Source organism: Drosophila yakuba, chromosome 3L, assembly GCF_016746365.2.
Source record: "Drosophila yakuba strain Tai18E2 chromosome 3L, Prin_Dyak_Tai18E2_2.1, whole genome shotgun sequence".
Classification (NCBI taxonomy): Eukaryota; Metazoa; Arthropoda; class Insecta; order Diptera; family Drosophilidae; genus Drosophila; species Drosophila yakuba.
The window spans coordinates 6,414,114-6,440,248 of NC_052529.2; the positions used below are offsets into that span (position 1 = coordinate 6,414,114).

General features: G+C 46.4%; 4 protein-coding genes across 5 annotated transcripts; 1 reads left to right on the forward strand and 3 right to left on the reverse strand.

The window, feature by feature from the left end:
• Window positions 1–4,792: 4,792 nt before the first annotated feature.
• On the reverse strand, window positions 4,793–8,824 carry LOC6533106 (E3 ubiquitin-protein ligase Bre1). Its single transcript, XM_002093796.4, has 4 exons — window positions 8,689–8,824; window positions 7,320–8,472; window positions 6,337–7,226; window positions 4,793–6,284 (listed from the first exon to the last, which is right to left on the reverse strand). Exons 2-4 carry the CDS (start codon window positions 8,463–8,465, stop codon window positions 5,186–5,188), a joined length of 3,135 nt encoding a protein of 1,044 aa, XP_002093832.1. The 5' UTR covers window positions 8,466–8,472; window positions 8,689–8,824; the 3' UTR covers window positions 4,793–5,185.
• Window positions 8,825–9,045: 221 nt separating this feature from the next.
• On the reverse strand, window positions 9,046–11,182 carry LOC6533107 (tektin-1). 2 transcript variants are annotated; one of them, XM_039374297.2, is made up of 4 exons: window positions 11,099–11,182; window positions 10,803–10,983; window positions 10,221–10,733; window positions 9,046–9,786 (listed from the first exon to the last, which is right to left on the reverse strand). In XM_039374297.2, exons 2-4 carry the CDS (start codon window positions 10,973–10,975, stop codon window positions 9,207–9,209), a joined length of 1,266 nt encoding a protein of 421 aa, XP_039230231.1. In that variant the 5' UTR covers window positions 10,976–10,983; window positions 11,099–11,182; the 3' UTR covers window positions 9,046–9,206. The 2 variants fall into 2 exon arrangements, with proteins under 2 accessions (XP_039230231.1, XP_002093833.1); XM_002093797.4 differs by lacking the exon at window positions 11,099–11,182 and having other exon boundaries at window positions 10,803–11,092.
• Window positions 11,183–13,162: 1,980 nt separating this feature from the next.
• Window positions 13,163–26,069, reverse strand: LOC6533108 (ribosomal protein S6 kinase beta-2). Its single transcript, XM_002093798.4, has 10 exons — window positions 25,408–26,069; window positions 22,989–23,029; window positions 22,103–22,229; window positions 21,914–22,045; window positions 21,713–21,846; window positions 21,459–21,650; window positions 21,283–21,373; window positions 20,976–21,224; window positions 20,804–20,911; window positions 13,163–15,572 (listed from the first exon to the last, which is right to left on the reverse strand). The coding sequence occupies exons 1-10, from the start codon at window positions 25,516–25,518 to the stop codon at window positions 15,282–15,284; spliced, it is 1,476 nt and encodes a 491-aa protein (XP_002093834.1). The 5' UTR covers window positions 25,519–26,069; the 3' UTR covers window positions 13,163–15,281.
• LOC6533110 lies at window positions 15,578–20,670 on the forward strand. The gene is made up of 3 exons (XM_039374294.1): window positions 15,578–18,277; window positions 19,144–20,337; window positions 20,399–20,670. The coding sequence occupies exons 1-3, from the start codon at window positions 17,815–17,817 to the stop codon at window positions 20,566–20,568; spliced, it is 1,827 nt and encodes a 608-aa protein (XP_039230228.1). The 5' UTR covers window positions 15,578–17,814; the 3' UTR covers window positions 20,569–20,670.
• Window positions 26,070–26,135: the final 66 nt, after the last annotated feature.

Here is a 26,135-nt window from a genome sequence, read left to right on the forward strand (position 1 = left end):
ACAAAAGAGCGTGGAAAGCAAAGAAAACTGTGAGGAAAGCGACTGAACAATGACCCCCCCCTTTTGGAGCCACTGTTTGAGTTTTGGGGATAAACAAAGTGCCAGCTTGGGATGCATCAACACGCTCGGCTTTATACCAATGCCAATATTTGCACACAATTTGTGATCCGAACTGCGGATGGATTTGATTGTTTTAGTGCGGATTTATTGCCTTATGGCTTTATGGCCGCTGGACCTTTGTCTGCGCACCTCGAACATCGAACCCCGAACTCCGAATCCCAGATAATCGCGGTAGAAATGCCTTTTCCCATGACATCGACCCATTTGCATACATCTCTATGTTTTATGTATGTTTGTATCTTCGATTCGAGTGTTGCGAACTCTGTGCCATTTAATTGATTCCGATTTTTGGTCGAAAATTTGCATTCAACGTTTGTTTGTTTTTTTTTTTTTTTTGGCTTTTCACTTTTCGTTTTGTCGGTTTTCCCCCCAACTGGAAATGCGGCGATTTCAAAATGTCATTGGGCAATGCGCCCGTTGGATCCCGCTTGCCATCTCTTTCGCTCGCCATCTGGCCCACTCTTTCGCACTCTTTCACAGGTTTCAACATGTTTATTAGGAGCTCGTTGTGGCTTGCGTGGCTTTTGTGTGGCCAACTGAACGGGCCAATAATGCAACAGGCGGTGCAATCGTGGCTTATTTGGTAATTGTTATTCCACCGCCTCCTTTCTGCTCCTCGCTGATGGATTTGGAAAAAGGTTTCGGGCTGATCATGTTTGCTTTTTCAAAAGCCAGCACACAATTCAAAAGCCAATCCAATTTGGCTAAAGGTTCATTGGATTTTCATACATCTTGCGGTAGTTGATTGCTTTTTGATGAAATGGAAAAGTTAATTTTTCATTCGCGAAAGATTAGGTATAAGTTATTATCCTATAACATATGCTTATTCTGGTATTCTCAATAAATGCTGCATTTAAACACTATTTTTTGTTATTAATATATTTTGAAGAGTATTGAAAATGTTGTATGAAAGGCTTTTTATGTTTTTATAATCCTTGTACGCTTGTGCTATCCTGTTATATATCCTTTGTGTTTCAATATTTCCCATATCCTTTCAGCAGTTCTCGAAATTAACACAAACACGCACAGTTTGGCACTTACACTCCTGTTTTCGATTCCTTGATCGCTTTACTAAGCACGTCACACGCTGCGTATGCGCAATGCCAAACGCCCGTTTCGCAATCCTTGATAAGGGAACTTTTGGATATTTGTAAGTACCTCGGGATATAGTCGAGATATAGACGATGTCAGACGATCTTCGAGAGACGACGCGCCGATTGAAATGTACGTCCAAGCAACGCGAGGTCCAAACAACGAATGACGCTGGCTGGAGAGGCCTCGTCTAGCAAAACAACGCAAAAGCCCGAGGAGAAACAAAAATTGTTAAAGAAATTAACTGGATTATATAATGGGCAAACCACTACAAGCGCACACCGCGTATCTGTGTATGTATAGGTGAGTGTCTGTGTGTCTGAGCGAGGGATTCGAATGCAATCTGATCGGTTTGTGCGGTGGGTAAATGCTGCTGCTGCTGCATGGAGATTGAGATTTAGCTGAAGCTGGAGTTGGTTATGGTGTTGGAGATGGAGGGAACAAGTTTTTGGCCCGACGAAACTGAAAGTACGAAGTACACGAACCTTTTGGCCACATGTTTTTTGGGGAGGAGAGCCAAGGGGGTAGAGCCAGGCGCAGATCCCAGCCATCAAAGGTAGCCATAAAGTATTAAAGAGCCGCTGTTGTTGGGCAATGTCAGTCAGCCAGTCAGCCAGTCAGTCATTCAGTCAGGCTGTCAGTCAGTCAGTTGGCCACTTGACCACTTGACCACCAGTGGCTGTAGATCAGGTTCGCTAGCGGTACATTTTCGACTTTCCTTCCCAGTTATAGCGCCCACTTTAGCTTTATGAATCCATAGATGCATTCCCTACGCCTTTTTTTCACGATCATTTCATTCATTAGGTTGGCTTGAAAAACATTGCTCACTCGCGTAGCGCCTGGTGATAAAAAATTTGCATTTTCATGGCCCGACTTGAGGTGGCAGTGAGGCGAGAATGGTGGCCAACCTTGAAAATGCAATCCCCCGATGGTAATGATGCTGTCGCCATTGCTAATGGCCCAAACACCTAATGATCAGCCGGCGGATACGTCATCTGCTGACATCGTCTTGTTTATCCAGCTCTCCAGTGTCAGCTTCAGTTCCAATTCCAGTTCCAGTTTCAGTGCCAGTTTCGCAGTGCGACTGCAGTTTACGGCTGGGAAATGCGTTGGCCCTTTCGGATATTTTTTTTGGACCCAGGGCCGTGACGTGGGCTTGGACATTTGAACATTTGGACATTTGGTCATTTTGGACATGTGAGTGGCGTTGGCATTTCGGCATTTCCCAACCCGAAGGGCGTAGGTCCAAATGCACGGGGGGATTCATTGAGTTGCGATCATCAGCATGCTAATATAATGATTAGTTGCCCCACGCCCGTGGGCGAGTTGATTGGATGGATGGGCGGATGGGCGTAGCGGACACGCCCTGAGTGCTAAGCAATCATTAAACTGCAGTGTGAAAATGCCTTTGTTCGATGATAATTAATGTTGATCTTGTTATGAGCCTTGATTCAATGACAATTTCGTTAATTGATGGCTTAGAGAAGGCCACTCGGGAGAGAGTTCCCTTCATAGCCTTGGTGGTAAAGTGAAAAACTACATTTCATTAGCATTTAGATGGCTATGTGGCAAGGAGGACCATCAACTGTTGGAAAATTGCATAAATCTCTAAATAAAAGGCGATTAAACCCATCATTTAAACCCAAAGTGGTTTCATCCCTAATGGAGACTTCCGTGTTGGGATATCCTGGAGTCGTACGACCCGGTTATTCCCCCAATGGCAGCGTTAACCTTCGCCATTGTCCCTGACCAGCGCGGATTGACCTACTCCAGTGGGGCAGGCACATTTTAAACAGATTCGTTATGTTGGTAATAACCGCACTCGCTTCGCCAAGTGCGCGGTGTAATGTGCTCACTCATCGCTGGCACGATTTTAATTCCTCACTCTTTTCACATTTATTTCGTTTCGTTTCGTTTTTACCTGGCTTGCCGCATAACGAGTTTACGGCAAAGATGCCCCAACAACCCGTCCAATTGCTCCACATCAGCTGGTAGGTAGCCCGCTCATAAAGATGCCGCCACCTCTCGATGCGAACAATAATAATAATTTTTAATAAACACATTACATGGCGCAAAGCGGACGAAACAATTTGCAATTTCTGTGAATCAAAGGGGGGTACATCTGGTTGGATTGGGTAAATTTTTGATATCACAGAGTTAAAACCTTTTTTCGAAATATTTAGCCGTGCAAACAAAAATTCGACTCGACTGCCCACAAGATTTTACGCAGCTTTTGTGATTTTGGTCTTAACCATAATTAACGGCGAGGAAAATCAACGGTTGGGCTTAATTATGGTTTTCACATTATCTATCCATACATTCTCTTTCTGGCTGCTGGCTATTTTCGAGTCTTTCTTGATCCACCAAAAATGGCAGATGTTTGATGTTGTAGAAAAATTTGCATATCATTTTTGGGGATTTACAGAACAATAATTTATCATCTAGGCCTTTTTAGGGCATCGATGAGGGGGCTGTTTGGCCAATACGCAATACACACTTGTTGTTGATACTGGCGCAGTTAACACGAGCCCACTTGCCCAAGGTAAATAAATTCTTGGCTCACATTTGGTCGCCAAATTGCGTCAACTGTTAATTATAATTGCACAAGACAATGTCGCTGCTCTTGAGCCATTGTAATAAATACTAGGTACCATAATTACTGGGGAATGGCCAACTGGGCTGTTCTGGCCAATTTGAACCAATTTGAACCTAACACGGCTTACTTAAACTAGACTTGCCTCCAAAACTATGATGCAAATCAAACTTAAGCACATGCTCGAAAAACTTAAATACAGCTGTACTCAATTATCTATTTATAAATAGATTATAATCAGTACGAAAGTGACCCATTTATACCAGTTGAGGTAAGAGACCAAATGGCATTGTATTAAAATGCTTTTAAAATTCGAAATTTTAGAATATAAAGTTAAAACCTAGAGAAATGTAATTTTGTAGATAACATTTGAATTTTTCCCTAATGAACTTTATTATTAATAAATTTATATTAATGGCAACACCGCGTATGCGTAATGTTTTGTTTTGGCAGAGAAGAAAATACTAACAGAGCTTTTCAAAACCCGATAACCTGTTGAGCGCCAAAAGTAACAGGTTTCAGACAAACATCGATGTTATTAACATAAGTACGTGGGTGCTAACAGCGTTAACAGGTGGATTTTATGTAAAGAGATGAATTGGTTTCACATTTAGGATTTCTGATCATTAGTTTCTTTATTCATGAAACAGTATACAGAAAGAACGAACACACTTACACACAAACAAAAAACAATCAAAATTATTTGTGTTCGACTGAACAACAATTTCCGATCATACATTATTACAATTACACTTATCAATTATAACCAAGTTAGCAGCCCTTGAAAGCAAAGCGCGACTTTTAAACGGATTCTCCGACAAGTTTATACAGTTGATATTATATCTATGCTACGTTTGATCATTACAATAGGAGTAGTTTACTTAAGATTACAATATGCTTAATATAATCTAAATGAATGCCAGACAGAGAATAAAGGAGAACCTACACTCAAATTGGGGATCTGAATAACTTGGGGCACGCTAAACATTAGGTTTTAGCCGTTTATTAGTGTTCGTACATTTAGTTTTCAAATTAAATCATTTAAAAATAGTTTGATTTACAAAAACTAGAAGCTACATAAAAACCGCGACACGATCTCGCGGCACTCATAATGAGATGCTTTTGCTTGGCGCCAGAATGAACAAATTCAAATAATTGCCATGGGGAATCTGGGGGAAGTTATTCGGAGACTACTTAACCAAATATTAGTATGTAGGTAATATATGCATAATGAATAATAATCCGGCATGAATGTGTGTGTGTGAGAGTGTGTGTGTGTGACTGTCTCTGTTTGGGCGTGTGGGAGCGGTGTGTTGTTTGTGTATGAATAGGACATGACCGGAACGTATCTAAATTATCGTTACGGGGTCTATCGCTTATCTACTGCAGATATAGCCTATGATAATCGTTGGCGCCAAAGGCGCAGTTGCATTTGGGACACTTCCGCTGCCGCGTTTCATACCGTGTGCGCAGGCAGTCGTAGCAGAAGACATGGAAACACTTTGACAGAACAGCATCCTTCCGCTTCACCTTGCACGAGGGACACGTGAGCGTTTCTTTGTATTCTCGGATCTCCTCGATCATCACCTCGTCGATGGTGGTGCCCGACATCTCCATCTTCTTCATACGCTCTGCCTTGCGTTTAAACTGCGCAAGCTCCTCTTGCAGCCGCTTGGTCTTGTAGGCCTCTGCCTCCAGCGAACTGGTCTTCTCCGCCACCACTTGCTGCGCCTCCTTCATTTGCGCGTGATACTTTTCGAGATGCAGCTTGAGGTCCGCTGCCGACTGCGCCGATTCAATCGCCTTGCGTTTGTGCATCTCCATGGCTTGCTGCCGCAGCATCAACTCTTTCTCAATGGAGGCGACTGTGGCCTGCAGGCTGCGTTCCTTCTCTTCGAGCTTACGCAGCACAATGTGCATGGCTTCGATTTGCGTGGTCGCCGTTGTCATTTGATCCTCCAGCACCGTCTTTTCCTCTCTCAGCAGTTTGTGCAGCTGGTTGGCCTTGATGCGCTCCGACATTAGCTTAAAGTTGGCGTCGTCCTTCTCACGCAGTTGTTGTATGAGCCGGGAATTCTGCTCCTGCATGTCCTCGAACGCTTGCCCGGTAACCTCCATCTCGTTTAGCAATGCCTCCTCTTCGTGGGAGCCGACAAACGGTCGCGTGTAGTTCGCTGTACCAGGAGCTCCGCTGCCCCAAGAATTATCCGTGGGCTTGTGGTTGGCCATCTGTTTTTGCAGCTCGTACTTCTGCTCCTCCAGTTGCTTAATCTTACGTAACGCCTCCTCGTCGGCCAGCTTCTTGCGTTCCTCGCGCTTGCTTTCCTGCAGCTTCTTTAACTGCTGGCGCAGCTCCTCGATCTCGGAGCGCAGCTTCTTCTCGGTGGCCATCAGCTGGACCTTGTCGCGCTGATCCTTCGATACGCCTTTGTACATATCCAGCAGGAGTTTCATTTCTTTCTGGTCGTTCAGCGCTTTTCTGTAAAACAAACAAGGTTAAACAGATTATCGTTAATTCTGCATAAACTTACTTTAGTTGCGCCTTCAGATCCCGCACCGTTTCGCTTTCCACTGCCTTCACTTCCTTGCCCTTGACACCATCCTTGGAATCCTTTTCGTTTTTGACGGGTACAGCATTGGTAGCAGAAGTTGTTGAGTTTCCGGGTCCAGGAGAATCCTTCTTTTCGGCTGTCGCCGCATCACCAGATGAGAGCTTCTCCTGCTTGATGCCGTCCTTCAGGTCCTTACCACTGCCATCGTCATCAGCTTCGTCTTCAGCCGAGTTATGGTTTTCCTCCTTGATGGCTACGTTGGTGTCGTTGCCGGAATTCGTTTGGTTGGTTTGACCACTGGCGGAAACGTTGTTAGAGTTCTCCTCTTTGACACTTGTGGAGTTCTCCTGCTTGATTTCTTCGCCTGCCGCACCACTTGCCGCCTGCAACTTGTTGCCTTCGAGTGTAGCTAGAGCATCGGCCAGCTCCTGACGCAGCTTTAAGTTGTCCGTGGAAGTGTCCTTGTACTTTCGCTTGTAGCGCTGCACCTCCCCCTTCAGTTGGCCATTGTGGTTTTGCAGAGAGGTGATCAGGTGGCGCATCTCGCGATTAATGGGTGCCGTCTGCTCGTTAGCTGCCATGTTCTGCTCGAACTCGATGCGTAGCGCTTCGTACTCCTTTCGGATGAGGGCTAGAACGTCCTCCATCTGAATCATCTCGCTGCGGACCTTCTTCTGGGCGATAAGTTCCTCGCTCTCCATCACTTCGATTTGCCGCAGATGCTGGTTCTTGCTCGTTTGCAGCTGGTTTCGGGTCTCGTCCAACATGGTCTTTATCTGCATGGACTCGTTGTAGAGCACGGAAAACTGGCTCTGCAGGCACTTGTACTCCGTGGTTTCCACAATTACTGATTCCGGTAACTGTCGTATCTGGAAAGGATTTGAAGGATTTAGCATAAACATAAAATCATAAAATATAAGTCGTAATCCTGCGAAGAATAAAAAAATGAATTATATACTTACATCCATTTTCAGCTTCTCCACCTCCTTGAGGGTTTCGCGATGCGTGGCGTGGAGCTTATCCAGCTCCTGCAGTCGGTTGTTGGCCAGTTCGCGGTACTCCTCTAGCTCCTTTTGCAGCTCCTCCAAGAGCTGGCTATTAACGCTAGTGGTGGCGCCGCCGGTGCCTGTGGAAGTGGGTGTCTTGGCACTATTGGTGCTCTTATTGGGATCACCGTAGATCTGGTGGTAGGCCTTCAGCTTTTCAATGGCCTCGGCCAGATGGTTCTCCAGCTTATCATTCCGGCAATGGATCTTCTCTAGGTCATATTGCAGTTCGTCTATCTGGTTCTTCAGTTCGGCGTTCTCCGTCTCCTTGGCGGTGTGCGCGTCCTGGTACTCCTTCATCTTCAGCGACATGGTGTGGAACTTCTCGTGCAGCGAGGTATTCAGATTCTGTAGCTTGTGATTCTCGCTCATGATCTCGATGTGCGTTTGCTTCAACGTTTCCTCCAGCGCATGGACACCGGCCGATGGCGTTGTGGTTTCCGCATCGCCGCTGGACTGCTGTTGTTCCTCCTCGCCGCCAGCTCCCGATCCGGAACCGGACCCAGCTGTAGCCAGACTATCACCTTTCAAGACATGAGTTATCTTCTCATTGCGTTGCATTAACCTATCAATAACCTGTACGATCTTGGCCACCGCCCTCTTGGACACTTGGACGCGGTTGGCCAGCTTCTCGTCCAGCTCCTCCTTGTCCCAGGTGGACAGCTGGGCGAGAAACGAGGTGGTCACCTCGTTCTCATTCCGGTTCTCCAGTTCATCGGCCGTCTCGGCATCGAAGCGCTGCAACAGGACCCGTATGTCCTCGTTCAGCTGATTCCAATACCTATTGACCACGTTTAGTACGGCGTCGTCCTGCGTTTGCCGCTTTTCCAGCTGCTCGATACGATGTCGCAGTTCCGCCTCTGTTCGCATCCGCTGTTCGATGCGCTGTGCGAGCTTCTTGTTCTGAAACTCCAGCACCTTGATGTCCATCTCCTCCAGTGTGGACACCGGCCCAATAAGATGGGGCTCGAAGTGCACCTTCTTGATGGGCGGCTGGCCGGCGGCTGCAGCGGCCACCAAGCAGCTGCTGCCGGTGGCGTCGTCGGCGCTCCGTTTCGACATCCTTGCACTGCGGAAAGGGGGACAGAGAGAACGTATAGGACTGATTGCAGTTGTGAATACAATTGGGAGTGCTGAAAATTATTGATTTGCCCATTCGTGGCTGTACTCCATTTTTTATCGTGTGCGGTGGAGGCGGTGGCGGTGGAGGCGTAATGCTCCCGCCACTGCCGACATCGCCAGGCCTGCTGGGTACTCAAAATCTAGAACGTGGTGGGCCACTCACCTTAATCTCAGGTTTATACACTTTTAACTTAACATTAATTAAGGTTTTCTTTTGCTTTTCTACGTTTTGCCAGGCTTCATCAATATCGAATGCGGGCTGCGGTCACACTTGGGATTTTCACAGCAGTACGGTACCACCATTCGCATTACTCCCTCGCATTTGCGTTCGTGTTATCGATAACTGGACGTCGGTGCTTATCGGTAAAAATCGAATTGGCAACTAAAACTAAAAATACTAGATTGAATGCGGGAAATTTAAATTAAAATTTTCTGTGTTCGAAATTTATACAGAAATTAGATAGCATATAATTTAACAATGCAAGGTTAAAATTTAAAAACGCATTAAAAAGCCATACTATTGGTAACTGGAAATCGAAAGTGAATTTCAATTTATTAAGTAATTTGGGATCAAACACGAAATGCACATGCATCTAATAATTAGATTTTAATTTGATTATTGGTGGCTGGGCTGTGTGGCGACTACTGGGGTGGTGCGGTTCTGGAAGTAGTGCTGCCCGACTAAAATGTTTGATACTTCAGCGCCTGTCGCAGAGTCATGCAGTCGACCTCGTCGATCTTGCAGGTGTTCGCCTTGATATTAATCTCCTCCTCCTGCATCACCTGGACGTGCATCAGGTACCGCATGGATGCCTTGTTCTCGTTCAGCTTCTGGTTGAGCTTGCAGACGGATGCCTTCAGGGCCTGCAGTTCATTGTAGAGGGCATCCTGGACCATGTCACAGGTCAGCTCCAAGCCAGGACGGTGGGCACGATTGCTCAGTCGCGTCTGGCACAGGGTAATGGCCCTCTGCTTGTCCATCATCTCCTTCTCCAGCTCGGTCATGTTGCGCTGCACCTGATGGATGTGGTCCATGGTGTCCTTGTGCTTGTTCTCCAGGCACTGCTTCACGTGCTTCGTCTCCGAGATCCTGCGCTCGAACGCCTCGTTCGTCCTGTCCGTCTGGTTTTGCATGTCCTCGCACACCTGCTTCAGCAGCAGATCGATGTAGGCCCGCAGCTGCCCGGCGGACACCAGAGCCTTGGCGTTGGCCTCCAGATTCTCGTACGTCTGCGCCTGCCACTCGGTCAGCGAAAATTGGCTGGGGAAGGAAGAGCAGGGGTGAAGGCATAGGAAAAGTCAAGGAGTCATGGCAACTATCAGGTCGATTTATATGCTCGCAAATAAATCACTTAATTTCAATCCAATGAAATAGTCCCAGGACAACTCTATCCAATACGAATATCACCTAGGAAACTGCGGTTTCATTGTTAGGTTTGACCTTCCTCAATTCTACTCCCAACTGAAAAGGGGAACTGCTACTTGACTTTGTTATGGAATTTATGGTTAAGTTAATAGTAAAAATCAATGTATATCCTTCAAGTAACTTCTGAAGTGCGTGTACTGAATTGAAATACCCTATCTAACATATAAAAGTGGAAGATCTAATATTTGTATGTGACCTACTTCACTATTCCCCAATGAGAAAACCTCTACCTTTGTGATTGACATATAACCCAGTTGGCAAACACCTACCAATGCTGCTTGGACAAGTCCTGTCCCTTAGCCAGGTCGTGCTGGAACTCCTTGAGCTTCAAGTTCTTCTCGTCGATGGCCAGTGACTTATCCTTGGCGGCCAGGTCCTGATCCAGCAGATAGATGGCGGCGCGCAGCTTGCGGATCTGCTCCTCGGCCTCCTTGAGGGCGGCATCGGCCAATCCCTGACACCCCTTGATCACCTTGAGCTCACGGCGCAGCGAGCGGTCCACCTCGTCGTCGCACAGATCCACACCAATCCGGCCTTCGCGAAGGATCAGGCACTGCTTGCAAATGGCCAGCGACTTGTCCTTGAGGAACTCAATGCAGTTCAGCACCCGATTGCGATAGGTGTTCAACGCCTCATCCTCCAGAGCGGCGGTCTTCTTCTGGCGATTCAACTCGTCCACCAGAAATCGAATTTCGCTCGTCCGTTCGCGCATATGATGTTCCACCTCGCGCTGCCAGTTCTTGGTGGTGTCCTTCGTTTCGTCCACCACGCGACGCGATTCCCTGCATAAAATAGGGTCACCAACTTGAGTCCGCTCCCAAGGAAAACCGCCAACCGCCCGATATACTCACTCCACGATCCGTTCGGCCAACTTCTCCTGGTCGCAGGTGATGCGAAACTTGATCTTGTTGTTATAGTCCCAGTCCTCCTCGGAATATCTCGGCGGGCACTTGGCCACCGGACCCAAGTGCTTCCCGGCCAGCTGCAGGCCGCTGATGCGGCGCGACTTCAGGTTGGGCAACATGTTTCTGGCTGGGATTAGGTGCGATTACGATTGCATAAGCAGCGTATATGTACGAAATATATGCAAGGAGCGCTTGGCAAAGGGGAACTGTCACTGCAAATCTCTACACTCGATTGTACCCACCTGGCACACTTCTCGAGACCGGGCAGGAAAGAAAGGAAACCGTATGTACCTGGCTGGCTGGCTGCCTGGCTCGGAATCTCAGCCGGAGTCGGAGGAGAGTCGCTGGCGACCTGAGTGGCCTGCCCTCCGCTCCCGCGGGCATGTTAAATCGATTCATGCTAGGGAATTTACGGTTGCCTAGCGGTATTTATTGTTATGTTGCTGGCTATCCCCCCCACCGCAAACCCCTTAGCATACACTGCACAAAATTGAGGTATTTAACCCAATATTATTATACCTTATAGCTATCATTTAGATGCCTTACAGCATATATGAATAACTATCATATAACTTGGTAGCATAAACATAGTTTTATTATTGGGAACGCACATAGTGCCCCTCTTCTCCAACATGTTCCCACATCCTAGGTTACTTTTCGCTCAGTGTACCAATTCCATACGACCGTGTGCATGTGCTTGTCCAATGCGCTTGTGCCGTGTGTCACCTGGCAGTCAGTCCAATTGGGCACACAGCGCTCAAATCCTCAAATGCCGAAGGAGCTGAAGGAGCCGCCGGCGGTGCCGCCAGCTGCTGCTCCTGCACCTTGCGGTCCCGTCTTACGGTCTTACGGCATGACTATAAATAGTTTTCCCAAGTCCGAGGGGGGGATTCCCCCTCCTTTTTGGACCGACAACGGCGACTCCTCCTTGATCGATTTATGCTAACATACTTTCGCTTTTGCGCCGCCGTCTTTTGACTTGGAAAGCGGTCGTTCGTACATTCGACTCTATTGCAAAGTTTCTGCCATTAATTATGCTAATCAATTGCCATTTGCGTGTCCAGGTGGGAATGCCTAAAAATAAAGAACTTTCGATGATTGGTTTTGGCATTTGAAATGGCAGTGTACAAGGGGCACTGAAAGAAATTGAACACACTGGAATTGAATAAAAGAAAGAACTAAGCAAATAAATAATATTTACATTTCATATAAGTTTATAAACTTTAAACCTAAACTTACTGAGGGAAACTAGAAATTATATCCAGCCTTCATGGGCTCTCAAACCCACTCAGCACAGTTTGAGAGCCGCTGACAAGCCCCCATTTTTCGGCTGACGGCGCTTAAAAGCTCCAAAAGCTTCGCAAAAAACCCAGCAAACAAGAATCTGTTTTGTTTTTTGTAAAATTAAGTTTTAATATATTACGATACACATTTGCCATATACATCTTTTATATCCACATAGTCGCATATACGCACTGCGCTTACAGCTAAACGATAGAAATGTACAATTTAATTAACTAGGATTTCTCTGGCTGTCGACGTTGCAATGCTCGCTTTGTATTTTTTGGATTGGATTCTCGAGTTTCGTATCTTGTGTTTCATATTTCGTTTGGCTTCAACGATCTTATGGCTTATGGCTGCTCTCATCCAGAACTGAACTCTCTTAATATCGACTGGGCTATTTTGGTTTGCAATTAGAGCCGCTTAAGTGGGCCACGCCCCCTTTGGACAGTACTTCCGCCTACAAAATACAAAATAACTACAATCAAGCCTTTTGTTGTCTCGCTGCCTCTGTGGTTTTCAGTTTTTCTGTTTTTTTTTCATGGCTTATTAACAGTGAACTTTGAAATTGTTCGAATTCTAAGCTGGCCGTGGCTTCATTGCCAAATTGGATAACTGGTCAACTGGATAACTAGTAGGTTCACTTAGCTGGACTGTACAGTTTGGGGCAGTTGGCCCGAACCCGGCCTAAACCCGAACTTGGTTGCTGGAGCTGCACCCTGGCAATGGGAGCCCTGAACGGCAGATGGTGATCTGTGCTGGAGGATCTGCATCTGTTTCAATTGGTTAACTTGGCTATCTACGAATGGGTGTAACTCTCTGCACTTAATGTGTGGCTGCTGTTTTGGTTTCGCCCATGATCTTGGGTCTTGGTTTAAATTCATTTACTTGCGATTTGTTTTGTTTATTGTAGTTGGTAATAATTTGTTGCTAGTTTTTCGTTTCGTTACTTCTTGTTTCCCCTCTTGTGTGTAGGCAGTGTTTCTTCATATTTGGGGTTTTTGTTCGATAGATTTTCTCTTCTGGTTTCCCTTTTTTTTTGGGTTTTTTTTTTTTTTGGTTTTTTAACATATTTCTTGGCTTTAGCACATGGCTATGTTGTGTTTTACTAACAATGAAAATAAGACATTTCCGTCCACAAATGAAAACAGTTTCATTTTTGGTTTTTTGTTAGGGTTTTTCATTTTCGTTTCTTACATGTAGGAAATGATTGTTTAATTAAATACAAAATACATTTAGCAGTAAACAAAACCAAACACAAAGAAGTAAGTGTACAATGAAAAAAAATATATGTATTTATATATTCTGTTTCCTAATTTCTCGATTTATTTTTTAATAGTTTCTTCTTTCTGTACTTTAGTTGGTAGTTTATCATTTTTATTAAGTTCTTTATTTGCATCGCACACTTTTTTTTTAGCTGCTTGTAACAAAAATAATTGCTTCTGAGGTATTTATTTTTTGTTTATATAAATATTCTTTATACACATAACCGTTTTAAGTTTTAGGTTTTTTAGGTTTTAATCGCTTTTAGTCGCGTTTTTCATAGTTTTTCATAGTTTCTCATGTTTCCTATTCCGTTTTATTTCCATTTTATATTCTGTAGTTGTCTTGTCTTTTTAAACAATTCAAAGCACCTTTTGATTATATTTGACATCTTAATTTTTTATTTCTGTAGAGATTTAACATTCTCTCATTCCTTAGGCAAATACAAAAAATATGATTCAGATTGCAAACTGAAACGGAATATAATCAAAGTACATTAATCGATTGTATACATTTGTTACATCTCCCCATTTTGTTTCTGTTTTTATGTTTTTTTTTCATTGTTTTTATAGTTTTTAATGGTTGTGGCAGCGTTTAGCTTCTCAGTACGCGGTATTAACTTGTTCCATTCCATTAGCTTGAATCCAGAAATGCAACTCAAATCGAATTCGAATTAGACCAATTGCATGGAGCTGACTAAAAACAGAGGCGGAGTTCCTCGGGGGGTTAGGTCATTGAATACAAATTGGCTATGCGAGCAAGTTGGGGCCCAAAGTTGTGGGTCTTTGGGCCACATTCTTTTTATAATCGAGCTGGGAAACCTTTACTTTACGTTATGTACTTTATTTTATAGTTTACTCTTTAATGCTCTAGTTTAGTTTATAATTTACATTTCATTTAAGTTTTTGTGTTGTTGGCTACGCTGCAGTTGTCCCTAAAAACTAACGTCACTATATGCCTACCGTAGGTGTTCGAAATGACAAAAACAATTGGAAAACTGGAAAACTGTTCGACAACCATAAAAAATAAGCTGTGTAGAACGCTTCTAGCCAGTTAGTTATTACACTCGATCAGTGCGTTTGTGGCTGGAACTCAGTGTTTGAGCCACAAACTCACACGATTCACATGTCGATTTGTATTTAAGAGCTATCGCGCAAGTACAGAACTTTTTCGTAATATAAATGGTCTGCTGTTGCTGTCTGTTTCGATTGGCGTTAAATAAGTAAGTAAAACGAAATTAAAGTGTTGCGTGTACATTTGAACTAAATTGTGTAAACCTTTTTGCCTATATAAAACATAAGTGTAAGTATAATATTTATACATAAACACGGATAAGTTTGGGGCTGGTTACCCGGGTCGGGTTTCGCGATCGTCGCCTACCATCATCTCTCTAGGTGTATAATAGTAATTGCTATAGCATATGCTTATGTGGATGTCTCTAACTGTAGTATCTAGGTGTATCCAAAAACGAACGCTTTCCATCGCGTAGCACAATCATCTTCTCCATCTGCCTTCCTCGGTATTCTCATTATCATTACTATCTCATTACTATCCAACGGCGCGATCCGAGCGCGCTTCTCTATAACAAAAACAATTTCGCGCACTGAGGTCATGTGCTCCTCGTGCTGCTCAGCCTCCTCCTCCTCCTTCTCCACCTTTTCCTTCGCCTGATGATCGTCCTGCTCATTCCGTATCCTTAACCAAGTCCACACTCCACATACGTCATAATAGTAACTGTCAATTTCTGTATTCTTTTGCTGTTTCTTTTTTTTTGTTTGTGAAGGGAAGGGAGCTGAAGCTTCTGGTGCAGGTGGTGGGTTGCCTACGGGACGGGATGGTACGGGATGGGATGGGATGGTTGGGAAGCAATCGCTCCAGCCTTTAGACCATCGGCAGACCCTGCTGCACGTCCATCATCTCGTCCTGCGCCGGCGAGGGGCGTGGCGCGAATGGCTGCATATGGTGCGGAGGCGTGGCCCGTGCAAACATCCCGGAACGCTGCGGATGACCGTGCATGGCCATCGGCGCATTGGCGCCCACATTGGCCGATGGGAACTGTAGGCGGAAGCTGCTGTCCGGCAGCTGGCGAGGAGTGCGTCGTGGGGAGCGTGCCGGCATCCGGTTGGCCCGATGCATGTCCTCCAGTATCGAGGGCGCTACGTAGGTGAAACCCTGCAGAAAAAAAAGAAAAAAGAGCAAAACCACAATGAGCACCTTGAGTTGTTTGCCATTTAGAGTGTGACTCTATCGCTCCCCCAAATCCCTGACCCACTTGCTCCACCACCATGTGTGTGTGTGTTTGTGTGCCTGTGCGCAATTGAATTTGGATCGGGCAACTGCTGCCGCACTCGGTAGTCCAGCTCGATTCGATCCGATCCGAATCCCGTCTTGAATACTAATAATGCCCTCCCCTCCACGGGCTGTCGGAGCAGGGATTATGCAAGCCGCCCCGCCAGAGCTGTGCTCCATTGATGTAACACACATTTTACATAATTTTCCCGAGCCGCCGAGGAGAGAGACATTAATTAAAAATATATATATATATGTGTCTTGACGAAATCCACCGGCAAATGCAATAAAATAATTAAAAGCCGCCGGCTGCCGCGTGCTGCTGTTCATCTGTGTAAATTCCCGCAGCACGGAGGCTGGACACAAATGCGTGATGCCGTATCGAGCGGAGGAGCTGCACCTGTCGCCACCAGGTGAAATGTGTACGTGAGAGCAGAGTCGCGTTAATTGGAACTACGAGCCCGACTGCTGACCCACTAAGGCGGCATACAAGTAATAATTCGAGGTGCGCCGAGCGAACTAGCGAAGCGATGAGAAAGTTTTCCATTAGCCGTAATAGATTCTAATAGAATCCCGATTGCGATCTCAATCAGGTGCGAAATAAATCCGCTAGCCAGGCAGCCTTAAGCAATTAGTTAAACTGAGATGTGATAACTGCAAGAGTAGATCTTGCCAAACAAATGTTAACAAACGGGTAACAGTGTTAACCAGTTTCGTTTGGCAGCGAAATCTAAGAACCACTTTCTTAAATCTGCACAAAAATCGCTGGATTTAAGTCATAAATTAGTTATAAAATAAGTCGCTGTTAAGACTTATTAATTTAACTTGTTAGCACTTCATTACGTTGCTGTTTGCGCTACCTAGAAAGCTTCTCAATTTGTTCACACCTGAGATCCAAAGACTCCAAAACCTTAATTAGGCAATATTTGACGACACATTTAGCCAACTAATCCCATAAGGCCGTAGGCAAAATACACTTTACACAGCTCAGTGAGCCCCAAAACAGCGAACGAAAGCAGCTCAAGGGTCGTTCGACTCACCTGGTCTGGGCCAACTCAGATGTTTGTAAACAAATAAAAGCAAACGCGGCTAAAAGAGCAGGTGGGTGGTGGGGGGATAAAGACCACTTGGCTCGGTGCGCAATTGGCTTGAAATGCAGCACGGCAAAGAGAGCGTACAAACCAAAACATCGAGCCAAAATACCCAAGCCACCGACTTGGCCACCTGGCTGCACTCACTCATCGCCAGTCTCACAGAAGCGCTCAAAGCGTTCGGTCAGCCCAGCTCCAGTCAAGCGGAGTCCCAGCCAATCCATATCCATACTCGAAAGAAAGAAAAAAAAAACACGACAAAATAAGAAAGAAAACACAGCGAAGAGAAGGCGACTTGCTGGAGTGACTTTCGTGCTGGAGAAAGGCCTAGCATTTCTGATTATTTGCAAGCCAGGCACATAGGCACACAAGCAGCACAGTAGTCACCGCCCAAAACGGCCACATTTCAGCGATCATTATGCGCTGACATTGATTCTTGGGGCCAACGTGCATTGTCATCGGTGGTTCAGGGCTATCGGGATTACCAGTTGGTGGACCCAAAAAACCAGTTGAAGGGCAACGAGACCAGCTGAATGCCGCGAGAGAAACTCGGCGCGTATGCGTGCACGTGCATAAGTCACTCAAACTCAATCGAGTCTTTTCCCTTTCCTTCTGTTAAACCAACGTAACTGGGTCGAGAACGAGACTTGGCCACATGCTGCTCAAACTGTGGCTGCGCGGAAGTGTTAAGTTGGTTAACTAAATGGCATTGCATCACATAAACAGTCGCATAAAGGCCGCATAAATGCGCTAACTAGCCACAATGAACGACAAATGTGTACGAAAAACCCATGGGTAAAATTGGCAAACGTTCGAGCTGTGTGAAAATAATAACAACGCGGTGTTCAGCCGATAACACAAAAGCCACGCTTTGTTCGAAGCGCGAATCGTGTGTGAAAACCAAAAATCAAACAACCAAGCCGGCCAATAAATAAGCACTAAGCAAGACGTGCTACACCAAAAATAAATAAGAAAATAAACAAAAGTAATACGAGTATATACAAGAAAATCATAGTGGGCAACACATTCGCAAAATGTCCAAGCAGTTGAAAACAAATTCACTTTCGTTGCTGCATTGCCAAGCAGCGCTGCTGCTGCTGTTTTCTGTGGCAGCGCTGCAGGCGCAACAAGTAATGCAGCAGCAGCAACTGCAAGTGCAGCAACTACCAGCTGTTGCTGCAGCGACGACAGCTGCAACATTGCCTGCCAGCAGCAGCAACACGAGACTCTTGAACGCAACTTCAGATGGTGTGGCCGCCACTTTCATCGACAACACCAGCAGCAACCACATGGTCCAAAACAATGAAAATTCCGCCTCCTTGGAGCAGCAGACACTGCAGCAGCAGCAACAACAGCAGCAACTGCAGCAGCAGCAGCAACAGCAGCAGCAACAACAGCAGCAACTGCAGCAGCAGCAGCAGCAGCAGCAACAGCAACAGCAGCAACAACAAGCTACTGTGCAATATGCACACATATCGCCATTAGATAAAGAAGTAGGTATGCATCAACCAAAACCACTTTGGATGTGACCAATCCAATTTGTGTCCAAGGAGTTCCATGCATTTGGGTAGTCACATGAGTCAAACAACTGATAGTTAGTTTTGGTTTACAAAGAATGCATCAGCAATTTGTATCAATTGAGGAAAATGCTCCATAGTAGCACCTTCACCACAAGCTTCACTTAATTCCTTGATCTTCATCCTAATCAAGAACTGTTTCTATTTGAAACTCAAAGCTTTTATATTAAGACAGACACCCACATTGCTTATATATCCACCTAAAACTCCCTCCACATAATAGGTACGATTAAGTTATCATTTAGGGCAGCGCAATGCCACTTTCATTCACTATTTACCCATCCCACTAATTTGCTTTCTTTATGTGACCAAGAGAAATTTCCGACACGACTTAGTCGGACGACTCCATCGCTTGGCAGTCGCCTCATCAGGCGGCACTCCAAGTGCGTATTTATATGGAACAGCGGTAGCCGGACAACTGATGGTCCGCTCACCTCGGGTGGCGTTAAATTTTGCGAATTAGCCATAACAAACATTACCGCTGCCGGCTTGGCCATATTTCTCGGCCTGGCTGTAAGGGCAGTGGAGCGGTTGGCTGCGGAGCAGCACCTAGCCAAGTCGACTTGATGGCCGAACTTCAAGTGTGAAAGTGAAATTTATTACGCTCGAATTTGAACGACGAAAATCAGAGCTAGTCCGGCGCCACGGAGAGGGGGCGATGGCCGAACGGGTTGGGTAATTCCATGCGGATCGAGGCAGGGGTGGGGGGCAGCGCTAATTAAAAGCCAAGCTAGCCGTGCTAACCGTGCCTATCTGGGGCCTTTCCATCTTTCCATCTCATTGCAGTCGAGCGCCTGATCAAGCAGTGGGCACCGATCGTCTGGCTGGCGCCGGAGGAGAAATTCATGCCGCTGGGCGTGGAGGAGTTTCTGCAGTATGTTCATCCAATGGACAAGGATAGCAGCTTCCGGCCAGGAGTTCCGTTCCGGGAATATTCAACGAAATCCCACCTGGTCACGAACAACGAAGTACAGGAGCTTCTGGGCAACGACAAATCCTTTCTGTACGGCCGGAATCCCAATGAGAAAGCGGTGCCCATCTATGGAGTGGTCAACTTGTGTCCCTCGACAAGGGCACCGGTAATGCCGATTGTGTCCACACCGCCACCCACCACCACACGAGGTGTTTACATTCCCGTGTCCATTGATCCGCTGGAGGAACGCAATGACACCATTCGGCGATCGTCCAGACTGTTTCCTCTCTTCCAGCGAGTGAAACGGGAGGCACCAAAAGTTTCCAAATACAATCAACTCAATGAGTACGAAGAACTTGTAGTGGAAGCCACCCAGAAACCCAACGCACAGCAGGATTCGGAGGCAGAGCCGGAGAATGCAGTACCAGTGAACAACTTCATTGCCAACCTAGCGGACAATGTCAAGTTCAGCGGTGGCACAGATCCCGATGACAATCTGGAGGAGAACAGCATTGGCCAGGCACCCGAAAGGGAGACGAATTCAGAAAAGGGCAAGCTGCCGGGTTTCCATGTAACCTACTGGATGTTCTATCCCTACAGTCAGGGCAAGACCATGTGCACCGTGAGTTTGGGGCCACTTGGAAGGATTCCCTTTCCGGCTGTCTATGGATATTGTCTGGGCAATCGCAAGGATATCGGCAGCCATGTGGGCGATTGGGAGCACATGAGTCTCTATTTTAACGGCGATGCCGAGCCACAGGCCATGTATGTGTCCGCCCACGATGCGGGAGCCTACTACAGCTATAACCGGCTGACGGGATCCTTCGAGTTTCGCCGCCAAGAGACACGCAAGGGCATCTTGCAGCGTCCAAACTTTCCCAAAACGGTGACCACCTTCAAGAACCATCCGGTTCTATTTGCCGCCAAGGGTTCACATGGTCTATGGACGGCGCCAGGAAAGCATCGCTTTGTGAAAGTGGCACGCCTGTATGATATTAATGGCTTTGGCACGCCATGGAACACTTGGAAGGCTGTGGACATAAGCTACGAGAACCTGAGATCCTATGGTGAGTGACGCTTTCTACTTCTTTGCCTCATTGCTAATTGTATTCTTATCTCTCGCGAAAGGTCGGTCGCTGGTGCCTGATTGGCTCACATATCGAGGCAAATGGGGTAATCCCAAAAGCAATTGCCATCCCTTCCGGCGGATCGGTTTGAATTTCTGTGAGTTCACGGATGGACCCACGGGAATTCCACTCAAGGAACCCCACTTTCAATGCGGTGCTGATTATCGCTAGTGACGCGATTGGGGAATAGGTCCCTTGGCTTAATCTAATGTTTAAAAAAGTATTTATTGTGAAAACCACCCAAAAAGATCCCTTAGAGATTAAAAACAAATAGAAAATAAAAAAAACCCGGACTGCTTTCTTAATCTTCTGAAACTGCTTTGCTAATAAATTTTAAACTTGGTTCACTATTGGACATTACTCCCTTTCAAATACTTTTTATGCCCCAAATATATTTCATACTCACTTGGAAAATTAAATTGGCACTTTCGCTTAGCGTCGTATCATCAGGTGAGTCCACTGGAATTTGTCTTGTGAATCTTGTGTCGAACTGTGAGACATCGTCCTCGCTTCTCTGTTGTTTCGAAGATAATTAACATTTGAGATTTCTTATTTCATTTCAATTGAATCCCACTTACCAAGAGCGGCTTTATAGGCGGTTCGAGGCGTCTGGCGAGCACATCGTCCCAGTTGACGTGCTTGAAGAATGGGTGGATTTGCACAGCCGCCGCATCCTCGGGTCCGCTGCCAAGGCGCTGAGGTTCCTGCCGCTTCATCAGGCGACGCACCAGATCCCTGGCTTCCGGTGTGAGGTAGGCTGGCAGATTGAGCTTGGCTTTCAGAATGGTCTCGATGGTCTTCTTGCGATTCTCGGCGGTGAAGGGTGGCTAAAAGAAATCAGCAATTATACAATGATATCCAAACACTCGTAGGTATTTCACTTACGACTCCTGTGAGCATGTCAAACATGAGAGCGCCCAGTGACCACCAGTCGACTGCTTTGCCATGGCCACTTCTGGTCAAGATTTCAGGTGCCCTGCAAGCAAATTAATCACACATTAAATTAAAGTTCGATGGCACCATTGGGTGAAAAATTGAAAGAGGCTTGCGGGCGCACGCACATGTACTCAATTGTGCCGCAGAAGGTGTGGGTGACAATACCCTCTTGTATGTGCTCCTTGCACAGTCCGAAGTCGGTGAGCTTCACGTGTCCCTGTGCATCGAGCAGTATGTTCTCGGGCTTTAGATCGCGATAGATGATGCCCAGTTTGTGTAGATGGCCCAAGGCCAAAATGATTTCGCTTAGATAGAAGCTGCCAAAACGAGGAAACAAGTTAGTATTTATCCGCATATTCGTTATTCAATTAATAGCTACCATGTGGTATCCTCCAAGAAGATGCCCTCGCGCTCCAAATGCATGAACAGCTCTCCGCCGCTGAGATATTCAAGTATAAGGTATAGTTTTCCGTCTGTCTGGAAGGCATAAACCAGCTCCACTATGAAGGGATGCTAAAGGAGGTAGAGAAATGCAATTAAGAGGAATGGCAAGACAACAATCATCCGTGACCGATCGCACCTTGACTGCCTCGAGTATATTGCGCTCGGCGCGGGTGTGCGCTGTGTCCTTTTGATTGGTCACAATGGATGCCTTTTTGAGCACCTTCATGGCAAAATATTTGTTAGCATCTCGTCCAGCGGTTTTGCGCACCTGAAATACCAAGAATATTAGTGATCCGTAACCGGGAATTTATGGATATTTACGTACCTGAAATACTTTGCCATAACCACCTTTGCCAAGGACCTTCTTGAGCTCAAAGTCCTTGGGTCCCAGCTTGATTTTACCTGGATTGACATTCTCCTCGCAGAGCTGTATGGTCTCCTGGCCCTCGGTGCTATTAATTGGGAAATAGGGAATTGGGTATTGGGGTTAGGGGACTGATTTAATTGTTGGTCTTCTGTTCGATGGTGTTTGCGTCTGTGTCATCTAGCGTGGGAAAGGAGCAGCCCACGTGCTATAAATAAATCCCATGGCGTGCACGCGCCAATCATCACCTTCATTCTGGTCCGAGCAGCTCCTCCCTGCTCCCTCCCCTTTCCCTTCCGTTTCCACCTCCACTCCACACTTCCACTGCCAACCAGCTCTCGCATTATTGCCGTCGAGTGTTTGCCGTGAGTCTTGTTTACACACCGAACTAGCTGGCTCATTGAAGAGGCGGCCAGGGGCCGAGTGACAGCTTGTTGGTAGTCAATAGCAGTTGTAAACACTTCTGGGTCCGTCCGTTCGTCCGTTAGTCCGACTATTGGTCCCTTATCGTCTGGATTTGTCCCCGGAGTCCAGCAGAGGACGGGCAGAGGTGCGTCTGGACGGGATCAGGCTTTAAGCCAAATCAATCATATGCTTGCTATCACTGCCACTGCCACTGGCGGCGTGCGCAGTGTGTAAACAAGTCTGAGCTGATAATTGGCAATTAGGCTGTTCATTTGCCCGGCTTTATCCAGCTTTTATCTGCTCAGCTGGCTGGGAGAGGAAGTCCGATGCGATCTGGCTCCCTATCTACTACCCCGCCCCCGCATTCTTCAGAAAATCACAGTCACGTCCTCCGCGATGTGGCGATGTGTCGATGCGAAGGCATAGCACTGGCATTACTCACTCTTGGTGCAGATTAATACACAATTCCGGTTCTAGGTCAACCTGCAAATGCGAAAAAGAGACGGAGTGAGAGCGTGTGAGTGAGATGGCGTCAACTTGCGAGCATAACCGCCAGCGGAATACATGCGAAAAAGTCAACAATTAATCATAGTTATGGCGAACTTGGGAGCAAACAGCGGAAGGGAAAGTTACACAGCAGCACCACAGGGCACCAACGAAGACTAGAGGCCCTAAAAATCTAGCAGATGCTTAAAAATCAGGCTTAAGGTCACGACCCACAAATTTATAAAAATGTAATAAACTTTCTAATATATAATAACAATCCCTATCTAAACTAAATTATCAAAAGAAAATTCATACAAAATCAGTTCTAAAATAGCTTTCGCGTAGATGCTTAAAAGTTCATAAATATTAACATTTAAATTTTTTAAATAGTTGTGCTTGCATATCTTCATGTTGCATCTTTAATCCCCATTCGGTGTTGCCCCACTTTTCAGTTTAACTGCAAGCAGAGGGCGATTCCGATGAATGGAGAGATCGCATCGGAGCAGACGGGGGCTCGCTCTGGGATCTCGGATGCCATTCGTCTTTGGGAGTCGGTGACGCCAGTCAGTTTCTCCACCCTTCGATCTGCCCACTCACGCTGCGTTGGTATTTGTGTATACACAGAGAGAAAGAGCGTGGCATCCACAAAAGAGATGTACATTTGTAAACTTTCCGCACGCACACACACCTTTGCGTTAATGACAAACTAAATTTAGAACTCGGAACAATGCCAAATAATCTGCCGGCGATGCTGGCGCTGTTCCTCGTCCATCCCCCCCGGCTCCATCTCCCGCCCCCTCGGATGCGGTTGCTCCAATCGGGGGAAGGCCACAGTTAGGGGCGGCAGAATCTGAAGAATCAGCAGCAGCCGCAGAAGCCGCCGCCGCCGCTGTTCTCGTCATGCCTAAAATTTGTATAGAACATTTTTGACTAAAGTTCAATTGAAATGGGAATCGGAATCCGCATCTCGACATCTCGTCGCGCAGCACATTAAAAACTGGTTCACCTCGTCAGCGTTGGCGGTGAATTCCAATTAACAAATCCATCATAATTTATAGCGTTCACACAAGTTCAGTGTATGGGCGCGGGAGGGGGTGTGCGCGCTTGCGTAAATCACGTAAATCGACAGGTCTTTGGAAGGGGGTGCGATATGGTTGGTAGTAGTGATAGCTTCTTATCAGCACCTCAAAAGGTTTCTCCAGCCAAAGCCAATTATACACGAAAGAAAATGATGTTACCTAAGAGCTATTCTCACTTCTTATTAAGAGTGTAGAGTGCTTCGGCATAGTCAAACAATTACTTTACTCAATTCTTCTAAAAATAAATCAATTGACATCACAGTATGACGGCATTAATAGTTGCTAAATTACTCATATTTCTGGCAACTTTGAAAATTTGAAAATTCAAATGAAAAGTTTCAACAACTTGCACTGGCCAAACTACATCCATTGCTATTAAATTACTCAATTATTTTAGTTGGAGTTGCAAACAGGAAGTAATTATAATAATTTCGTTTTAATAAGTACTTCGGTAGATATGTACATAAATCCAGTTGCTAGTTCCAGCAACAAAAGGTAGAAATATTTGTTCTCAGTGCACTTTGCTGCTGTGCAGTGCAGTTACAACTGGTTCCACATAGCACCCGCCTAAAAATGACGGCTTGTCGCGATCGCTCGATTTCGATTTCGATTTGGATCGCCTGCCTGCTGCCCTTTCCTTCCACTTTGTTGTGCTCCCTTATCGGCGCGTTGAGGTTTTTCTCATTTTCTAATTTTATATGGCACGCTGATAAGGAATTTCGTTTTCTAAGTGGAAGCTAAGACTCTTTCGAGGGTGCGAGCGAGTCAACGATCGCTTGGGACCTCCCTCCTTCTCCTTCGCACACCACCTTTGCAGTTGTTGCATTATCAGCTGGAGACAGGGGCGGGCCAAGAGAAGGGGGGGAGGGGGCGGGCTGCCATGGAGTGTGGCGGGCAATTGAGGCTGATTAGTTTGAAGGACACCACCACTGGCCACGATTGGCCAATATCAAACGATGGTGCGATGTGCGATGGTGGTTTCATAAGGAGGTTCCTCGGATCGAGTCGAACTTTTGATACAACGAGTGAGTACAATGAGTGTGCATGCGCTGAATAATCGGCGACTGGACTGAATGACGCCAGACATTTGCGCAGCAGATAAGCCCCGTTTTGCAGGGTGTGCGGTTAGTGGATATGCTGCTTTTTTGGGGGGTGTGGAATTTGGGATGCCCAGACGGCCGAAAAGAAAACTCGCAGACAAAGCGCAGAAAAGGTAAACAAAGAGGGAAATTGTTGCTGCGCAGTTTGCAACAAGGGATAGTACGGCATGGCATGGAATATGAAGCGGTAGCTTACGTCGTCCAGCTCGATCCTGTCGTCGTCGGAGTCCCTGGCCTTGTCGTCCTGCAGCTCCAGGTCGTGCAGCTCCAGGTCGAACAGCTCGCTGGGATCGCTCACGTCCGCCATTGCGTGTGTGTGTGTGGTTAGGTGTAGGTGTGTAGTTGTAGATGAGTGAGACTCCGTTTGGATATGGGATGGTGGATCGCCGCTGGTCCGCTCCTGAATTGGGCGCACCTCTCGCGGGGCGGAAGCGTTGGTGTTTTATTTTAGTCTCTGGCTATGAGTCCTCCTATTCAGCTGCTTCAGATGGAACAGAATAGCAGAGAACAGCACAGAGCAGAGCAGAACGGAACAGAATTGAACTGAACAGCAGCGGTGCCGATTTCGTGGCTTTCGTCGTGGCCCGAAGGTTATTGTTTATTAGTTAATGGCAATACAAATACACACACACATGGGGGCACACGCACCAACACTGCGACGCACGCACAACGCACAACGCACCCACACTCACGCACACAGACACTGCGCTTAATGCCCTGCCCACGCGCGCCCTTTGAGTTCGCTGATGTGCAAGAAAACGCAGTTGTTCGCGAACGCCTAATCGCAATGCAGTAATCAGTAATTAAAATGCACTTTTTTCTTTGTTTGCGAGTGAAACACGAGGTGATTTGCTAAGTGTGGCCAGTCGTGCGCTAACCGCCAGGTGCTAGAAATTACCGCGAGCCAACGGATGGCAATGCCTT